Source organism: Vicugna pacos, chromosome 6 (genome assembly GCF_048564905.1).
Source record: "Vicugna pacos chromosome 6, VicPac4, whole genome shotgun sequence".
Classification (NCBI taxonomy): Eukaryota; Metazoa; Chordata; class Mammalia; order Artiodactyla; family Camelidae; genus Vicugna; species Vicugna pacos.
Genome location: NC_132992.1, coordinates 94,894,517 through 94,903,242, shown reverse-complemented (window position 1 = coordinate 94,903,242; position 8,726 = coordinate 94,894,517). Strand labels below are relative to the sequence as shown.

Here is an 8,726-nt window from a genome sequence, read left to right as displayed (position 1 = left end):
CTTGGCCTGCGCTGAGTGTGAGCACAGCCTGGCAGAGCGGGGTTGGGGGAAGGGGTCCGGGAAGCCCCTCCCCAGCTAGCTCCATCCCCCAGGTACCTTCTGACAGCCCTCCAACCCTGCCCGGTTGGCATGGCAACAACCTCCTCCCGGGTTCTGGGGAGGCCTGGGCTGAGCCTTGGGCAAACTTGGAACACGACAGGACCTCCCTGCGGGACAGTGGCTCTGGCCCAGGAGGAAGTCTCCGTGGGAGGCAGGCTGGGCAGCAGGAGGATGTACAAGGCCCACCCCCAGAAGCAAGGACTTGCACTTGGGGTAAGGACTGGGAAGACCTGAAAGCTTGGCCCCGAAGCCGGCAGCCCTTCTGGCACCAGTTGAGCTTGGCGCAGCCTCTGAGGACCCTTTGGTGAGTGAGGCCCCCCGCCCTGCCCCGGGGTCTGTTCTGGCTCTTCCTGGAGGAAGCCTGCTTTGGCTAGGACTGGCCTTGGGACCCACCTGCCCATCTGCCCGGGGCCAGGGGAGGAAGGCACAGCTCGTAGGAGGCTCAGGGAGCCATCAGCTTCCCGCCCCCGTGCGAAGAGGGGAGGGGACACACCCACCCATCAGTCCCCACCAGCCTGGCCTGGCTCAGGGGTCCCGACTTCATTCAGGCCCTCTAGAGATCAGGCAGGGCTCCACAGGGTGGGGGCGGGGGCAGGAGGGACACAACCCCCTCCTAAGCCTTGCCTACTATTTGCCCAGACCCAGGACAGCCCACCCTGCCCTGAGGAGGTGGGTACAAATGAGGTGTGGGGGGAGGGGAAGGTAGATGAGAAGAGGACAGTGAGGGCAGGGGGTCAGGAGGACCCAGGACCCCAGGGTCAGGAGCCTCAGATCTGAGCTCCAAGCCCGTGGCTGCTCAGAAGGCCCCCCACCACCAAGGCAGAAGCCACAAGGCCTCTTGGCCAGGGCTCAGGCTGCATCCTGCTCCCCTGGGACTAAATGGGAGGGATACAAATCTGGGAAAGGAGGGTCTGTCACCTGTCACAGCCGTGCCCCAGCTCACTGCCCCCAGTGGGACACAGCCAGTGGCACCGAGGACAGGGCTCCCAGAGTGCCGCCCACCCCAAGACCAGCAGGGCCCACACCTCCTGCACGCAATCCTGTCCCCAGGAAGAATCACAGCCGTCTCCACCGGGGGTGGGCTTTATTACCAGGGTCACTGAGGCGATGATGCACACACAGGAAGGCAGCACCCGTTTCCAGACTGTCACGGCAGGGGGCGCGAGCAGACACCCTCCCGCCCAGCGACTGGCCTCTGGGCCTGGAGCCACTCCTCAGGGGCAGCGCAGTGGGCAGGAGGCTGGGCCACCCGGGGGGCCCCACACAGCAGGCTCCACCCAAACGCCTCTATGCACACCTCTGCTACACAATCCCACACAATTAGTGTCTTAAATATGTGTGTGTGTGTGTGTGTGTGTATTTCATCTGAACTGTGTCAGTTACTAAATTTAAAACTGACCACTTCTCTGTACATGAACTTCACAGTAACTGTTTGTGGAAGACAATGAATCCAGTGTTGATAACTCGGGGCCGGCTTCCTGCCCCAGGAAAGTCAATTTCTTCCCCGGTGGAAACCCCTTGGGGAAAACCGGGACCGCTGCCTGTCTCCCAGCTGCCTGCTGGGGTTGCAGGGTGGCTGCCTACCACTGCTGGTGGGCTCGGGCCCCGCCTTGCTGGATTCACATGCCCACACAAGACAGACGGACACACACATGCATGCACGCACACGCACAAGGAAACCGACCATGGAGCACATCGTGCCGCACGTGAGGTCCCACCAGCCCTTCTGGAGGTGGAAGGCGGGAGGCCAGGGCAATCAGAAGCCCGGTTCTCCTTCCCCCAGCTCCCTCTCTGGTCTGCAGGCCAGGCGCCCACACAGCCCATGCACTGCGACAGCCCAGGGCCTGCCGAGGGGAACCAACCCCGCCTGGCCACCTGCTGCAAAGGCCAATGGTCCTCTCACTCCAGGCCAGGCAGACGAATAAATATGACATCAAGTGTTGTCAGGAGCCAAAAAAAATAATTTAAACTTGAACTCTAACCTCAGCACCACTTTCAGTCACAGCAGAAAGAGCCCACATGGTCGGGGAAACCAGAGTCCAGGTGGCTCTGTCGCCCGCAGGACCTCTTAGGTTCTGGGAGCAAGATTTGCCTGGTGAGCAGATGGGGTGCCCCCTACTGGACAGGACTGCGGTGGCCTTTGAAGTCCCAGGAACATCAGCCTCTCCAGGCTGTGCGTGGGGAGGGGGCTGGGACCCCAACCCAGTGGCCAGCTGACATCCCCTCGCCCCTCCCCTCCCGATGGCCGCTTTCACCCACAACCCCCCTGAAGGGAAGGGAAACCCTGCAAACACTGCTCCTCATAAGCAGCCTTTGGGCCCCCTGCCCAGTGCTCTGGAAATGACCAGCAGCTCCGGGGAGACCCCAAACAGGCAGACAAGAGAACTTCAGGGCCAGCCCTGCCAAGACCTGCGATACTCAAGGTGGGTGGCTGTGCTCCCAGCCCTCCTCAACCCCACCCCAGGGATGCTGAGAGGTGCCCGGGACCCTGTGATCAGGCGGGGGCGCGGCATGCCCCGTCGCCCACGGGCAGACAGCTGGCAGCCCCAGAGGCTCTTTCTGCATCTACAGAGAATCGCTTCCAAATCCTAGCTTTCGCTGCCCTGACTTACAGCGTGGTCAGGACCGAAGGCTCTGAGCACCCACCTCCCCACCAGCGCCTTTAACTCCAGGGCCACTAAGCTTCTGGTGGGCTCTGCTCCTGCCGCCCTGGGGTCTCTGCTGGGGCCTGCACCCCTGCAACATCAGCTGTGCCTGGATGGCCCCTGCTGGCTCTCATGGTGCCCAAGGCCTCTCCCGCGGGGGCTCCCACTGCCACCCACCAGGAGTGGCCTGTTTCATCTGAGCTCCCTGTCGGGGACTCACACTGACAGCATCTGTGGCACGTGCATCCTTCACCAAGCGTGGTGCCAGGCTTGCTGAGGGCACCCCAAGCATGCCAGCATGGTGGTCAGGGGAGCGTGGATGGAGGGTAAACATGCCTCCTCCCTTGGGGAGCCTGGGCCCAGGCGGAGGGGCCCTTCAGACGCCCCTTAGGGCTGGCTGGAGGAGATGGAGAGGAGGACTGTGTCTCTGGGAGCAGGAGTGAGTTGGGGCAGAGGGGCAAAGCAAGTCCGACGCTACGTTCCAGGGACAGCGGGGCTCTCTGCTGGGCAGGCCGGCCTCCAGGGCTTCCATCTGCTGAGTTCTGGCCCCTCAGCCTCCATCCCAGTGTCCCATCTGGGAGGTCCTGCCCCTTCCTTCCACCCTCACCCCTGCAGGGACGCGTCACACCAGCAGGGACTTGACCAGTCCACAGTGAAACTTGCGGACGTGGCGGTAGAGGTCCCCCGACTGGGTGAAGCGGCGCTCACACCAGCGGCAGGCGTGCGGCTTCTCCCGCGTGTGCACCACGGCATGGCGGCTCAGGTTGTGGGAATACTGGAAGCTCTTGCCGCACTGCTCACACGTGTAGGGCTTCTCGCCCGAGTGCGTGCGCTCGTGCCTCTTCAGCGTGTACGTGCAGGAGAACGTCTTCCGGCAGAGCGGGCAGGTGGGCACGGTGCCGTCGGGCGAGAGCCGGGCACGGCTGCCATCCCGTTCACGGAAGTGGGTGCTGAGGTGCAGCTGCAGCACGTGGGCGCTGGGGAACAGCTTGCTGCACAGTGGGCAGATGCAGAGGTGCCCGCCGGGCCCCAGCTCATCCTCCATTGCCCTGCCCGCCGTATCCAGCTCCAGTTCCCCACTGCCCGCCTCGCTGAGCTGCAGCGGCTCCAAGCCCCCTGCCAGGCGCGTGGCGGCAGGAATACGGGGCGGCTGCAGGGGACTGGGGGGGCTTCGAGGGGCGCCGCAGTCCTCCTGTTCCGACAGTGAGTCTGGCTCATCCTTCACTAGAGCCTGGGCCCCTTGCTTCTTCCGACTGCAGGGGGCTACCTGGAGGCCGCAGGGTGGGTGGACTGGCTCCTGCCCCGGACCACGCTTCAGCGACAGGTCCAGCGCCCCACCCGATTCTGCTGGGACCTGCCAGGGAGGAGGCCCCAGTGCTGGTGGAGGGCGGGTGAACTTGACCCTGGCCAGAGGAAGCCTGGCCTTCCGGGCGGCTGGACAGAGCTCGGGGGCCCAGGCAGGCAGGGGCCGCGGGGACCGGCCAGGCGGCTCCGCGCCGGGGGCCGGGAGCTCCGGGGGCGGCACGCGGCCCTTCTCCCTGAGGCTGCCCTTGCAGACCTTGACGATGTCGTTCATGTGCAGGTAGCTGGCCGCCGCCAGGACGTCCTCGACGGGCAGGCTGCGCAGGTCCAGGCGGCCCTCGTACATGAAGTCCAGCAGACGGCCGAAGGCGGGTGCCGTGACAATGTCGCCGTTGAGCCGCACGGTGTCGCGGCTCCCGGCGGGCCGGTCCCTGTAGAAGAGATGGAAGTAGACGCTGCACGCGGCCAGCACGGCGCGGTGGGCCGGGAAGCGCGCGTCGCCCACCAGCACGGTGCAGTCGCACAGGAAGCCCAGCTCGCGCTGCTGCCTCAGGCGGCCCAGCAGCCGCCCGCCGTGCTCCGGGAACTCCATGTCGCCGCGGTCATCACCTGGGCACAAACGGGACGCCGTGAGCGCGCCTGGGGACGCCGCTCGCCCCTGGCCGTCCGACGAGCCCTTCCCGGGTGCAAGCAACGCGGGAAGAGGGGCGCCGCGCGTAACTGCCCGCCGGGAGCCGCCCTGGGCACCTGCCCCGAGCAGGAAAAACTCGATCGAAAGTAAACAGAAGCCGCTCCGTCGCGGGGGCGGGTCCCAGGGCGCTGGCGGAGGGGGCCAGAGCCGCGCGAACCTGCCCGAGTCCCCGCTCGGTGCACCCTCCCCCGCCAGGGCGCCCTGAACTTCACTCCTCGGCGGCCGCCCGCCGCGCCCCCCGACGCCGGAGTTGCCGCGCCGCCGCCGCCGCCCCGGCCCGCCGCGCCTCCACGCCGCCTCCAGCTGCCGCCCGGCCCGCCAGATGCCGCCGCCGCCGCCGCCGCCGCGGGCCCCATTTATGGCAGCGCGGCCGCGGGGAGCGGGCCGGCGGGCGGGGCGGGCAGAGCCAGGCGCCCGCCCCCCGCGCTCACCTCCGCCGCCCCGAGCTCCTCTCCGGCCGCTGCCCGCGCCGCGCGCCCTCCCCGGTGCCACTCCGGCGCGTGCGGAGCTGCGGGCAGCGCGCCCCGGCGGGGAGGGCTCGGGGACGGGGAGTGCGCCGGGCGGGGCGCGCTCCAACTTGGCTGGCCCAGCACCACCCGCCGCTCGCCCCGCCCCGGAGAGAGCGAAACTCGGGGCGGGGGCTGGAGGGGGCGGGCCGAGGCGACTTCCCGGAGCGGCGGAACCGCTGAGGTCACCCTCGCCGCCCCTTCCCTGTCCGCCCCGCCCGGTCGGGCCCCGCGCGTCGCCATCTGGGGCGCTGGGGTGGGAGGGAACGCGGGGCGCGGCGAGAGAGGGGGCTCTCTCGCGATACTTGCTGCCTCGGCCTTGGTGTCCCCCCACATGGGGTCCCAACTGTGCCCGTCTGTTAAGGGACCCCTTCCGAGGACCAGCTCCTCGCCTGGCCGGCGCTTTGGCAGTCACCCGAAGGCAGAGCCGGGACCCTGGCCCCCTGCCACCTCACAGGGCGCCTGCTGGGGGATGGAGCAGGGGGAGTTAGTACATTTTGAGAAGATGGTACCCCCTTTTTTGTTGAGAGCCTAAGTCATGTTAGCTGGGACCCTCATCCAAACACTCAGGCGGGATCTGGACATTAGAGTCCAGAAAGGAGAACTCTCATCCTCTCAGAGGGCCCTAGGACAGCCTCTGCTGGGAGCCAGGCGCACTAAGCTGTGTGTGGGGAAAGCCTGGGGCACAGGGCACGTTCCAGAAGACACGATAGGGTGAGGGGACCATGGCGGTGATGGAGAGAGGGGAGGCGCACCCAGAGCCCAGAGCCCAGAGCCAGTGGGAAAGGATTCAGGGAGCGGACACACTTCTAAGGGGCTGGGTTGGCACCCCAGAGTCACGGTTTTTCAGGTGGAAGAGCACTGTAAAGCTGTGAGAGAGCCCCAGGGAAGGAAAAGGCCGAGAAAAATAGCAGTGACTTTGGAGAGGTTGGGGCACCCGGGGTGAGGTGGACTTACTGTTGGCTCGGTGTCCTTTCCCAGCCGCTCTTGCCGGAGCAGGATTGAGGCACCGTGTAGCACAGTTCAGCTCTTCACCACAGTCCCGTTAGCTGGGTACTCATTATCACACCCGTTTTGGTGGGGGTTAGGTAAGGAGCCCATGGCCACACAGCAGGCAGTAGATTGTTGAACAAGGATTCAAATCTTGCAGTGTCCTTCTGAATTTCCACCTGCACAGCCCAGCAGCCTGGGGTGGGGGTGGGGGATGGAGGATGGGTGGAGTAGGGTTCAGCGGAGGGGCAGAAAGGAGGCCTTGACTAGAAGTGGGGGTGGTGTTGGGGGAGGGGCTGGATGACAGAGGATGGGACCCCCAGCTGGCCAGGTCTGCAAGGGCAGAGGAAGCTGAAAGAGGTGTGGTGTGGGGAACCTTCCAGCCGTGCCCATAGGATGCAGGACCCCTGGGAGGAGGGAGTACCTACTGTGAGATGGGGGTCAGGGGTGGCCGCCCAGGGATTCTATTCAAACCGTGGTGTTTTGGGGGGCGGAGGAGTGGCCAGAGGTCTGGGGACCCACTGCAATTAGGATCAAAAGTCTGTGGGAAGGAAAGCCACATTCTTACACTGAAAAAATGATTCCTTGTTTATCTGAAATTCAAATTTGCCTGGACATCTTGCATTTTTTAATTTCGTAAATTCGGCAGTCACAGTTTGGAACCCTGGATTTGCCCTGCACTCAGAGCCACTGAGACCACCCTGGCTCCCCTGGCCCTTGCTCTCTGGGGACTCTTCCTGAGGAGGGCTAAACCACCCCCACCACCAGCTCTGCCCCAGCCCCCGGTGGGAGGAGCTGAGTTCCAGTCTGATGAGGGTGAAGCCAGATGGGACTGCCTCCTTGGGTCTTGCCTGGGTCTGAGCACTGCCCCTGCCCTGTGCCAGACTTGGGTATGACATTTAACCTCTGAGGATCTTAGTAGTCTCATCTGCAAAATGGGAAGATTAACTGCAGGGCCTGGCCGGACCCCAGGGCCTTTCATGGCCAGCCACTCAGGTTCCACATGTGTTTCCCCGGCGAGCCCTTCCCTGGCTCCTCCCCGTTCCCGTCTGCTCCGGCAGCACCCCCAGGAGTGGCCTTTCCTGAGCACACCGGCTAAGCTCCCCCTCAACTCCCCAGGTCACGTGACCTCACTAGTCCACACTCTCCGCAGTGTCCTTGGTGCCAAGAAGTTGGGGGGACACAAAGCAAGGGAGTAATTGTGTCTCTTCAGCGAAAGCACAGTGATGGTGTTTGTGGGATACCGCCATCCTGACCCTGACTGCTCTGCTCTGCTCTGCCAACTCTGCAGCCCTGCCTCCACAGGCCAGCCCTGAGCCCAGAGGCAGGGAGGGGAGACAGGTCCCCGGGGGCTCCGAAGTGAGACCCTAGGCAGGCAGAGTGTCCCGGCCTTCCCTGCCTGGCTCCTTGGGGCCCTGATAGAAGCTGTGGGGCATGGAGAGGGGTCAGAGCAGGTCAGGACACTCCCAGCAAGAGGCTGGAGTTGGGGAGGCCGGTAGGGGTGTCTGGAGGAGAAGGAGGAACGTGACTGGGGAGGGGACAGCGCCTCGGAGCTGTTCAGGTCAGAAGGTCTGCATTGAGTCCTCCTGGAGTGAAGTCTCGGGGGTGCTATCCGCCCCTCAGCCCTCAGATCCCTCTTTGGCGTGGCACAGTCGCAGGCCCAAGGATGACAGGAGGCCGTCGCAGCGGTGGGAGCAGAGGTGCCCTGAATGTGGCGGCCAGGCCTGCCCTGAGGCCCTGTCCTGCAGCTGCTGTAGAGACCAGGCAGCCCAGCTCGCTGGTCCCTAAGTCTTGCCCGACAGCCAGCAGCTGCAGAAGGTGACAGATCATCCTCCCCGGGGCCCTGTGCAGCCATTTCTGTTGCAAACACCTGGCCGAGGGCCCCGTCCCGGTCAAGGTGGGCGTGTGGGGCTGGGTCCTCCCCCCGCCATTCCATTCCTGGGGGGCAGGTGGCTGGGAGTTATTCTTGAGGAGTGGGGCTCCGTTTTCCCTCCACAGGTCAGAGGCGGGCACTAGCCCCACCCGCAGAGATGCCCCAGCCACACGGCAGGCTCACACCAGCACCGAAGGGCGCCGCGCAGGATAGGGAGTGGGGCTCACAGCAGGTCACAGGCGCTCGGCGGGCAGACCGGGGCAGACCGGGCAGGGAGGCCTCCTGGAGACGGCCAGCAGAGAGGAAGCCGGGAGGCTTTGGACCACTGAGACGACGCCTCCTGGCCAAAATGTTCTTTAAATGGCCAGCAGGCCCTAGGAGTCACTATATTGTCCACGAGAGGGCGCCCTCCCACTGCTGTGCCCCGCCCCTCCCCAGTGGCCCCATCTGTTCTTATCCTCACCAGCCCAGGATGGGAGAGGGTGCGGAAACCCCTCCTGGGAGAGCAGTGAGTGGACGGGAAAGTCCCAGAGGGCCTGTCCCCTGAGGGCCCACAGGGAGGGTTTGGGAGATGAGCGATGGTCAGCTGTCTGACACCTGGGGGTGACTCTCAGGTCAGG

The 8,726-nt window shown here is 65.1% G+C and overlaps 1 protein-coding gene across 2 annotated transcripts; it reads right to left on the bottom strand.

Annotated features, from left to right (window-relative positions):
- Window positions 1–1,174: 1,174 nt before the first annotated feature.
- ZBTB42 (zinc finger and BTB domain containing 42) lies at window positions 1,175–5,340 on the bottom strand. Of its 2 annotated transcripts, none has more exons than XM_072963851.1 (2): window positions 5,169–5,340; window positions 1,175–4,655 (listed from the first exon to the last, which is right to left on the bottom strand). In XM_072963851.1, the coding sequence occupies exon 2, from the start codon at window positions 4,636–4,638 to the stop codon at window positions 3,367–3,369; it is 1,272 nt and encodes a 423-aa protein (XP_072819952.1). In that variant the 5' UTR covers window positions 4,639–4,655; window positions 5,169–5,340; the 3' UTR covers window positions 1,175–3,366. The 2 variants fall into 2 exon arrangements, with proteins under 2 accessions (XP_072819952.1, XP_072819953.1); XM_072963852.1 differs by lacking the exon at window positions 5,169–5,340 and adding an exon at window positions 4,950–5,160.
- Window positions 5,341–8,726: the final 3,386 nt, after the last annotated feature.

What these genes read in the sequence shown, in the direction of transcription:
- ZBTB42 (XM_072963851.1), bottom strand. Translation starts at nt 4,638, where the DNA reads ATGGAGTTCCCGGAGCACGGCGGGCGGCTGCTGGGCCGCCTGAGGCAG.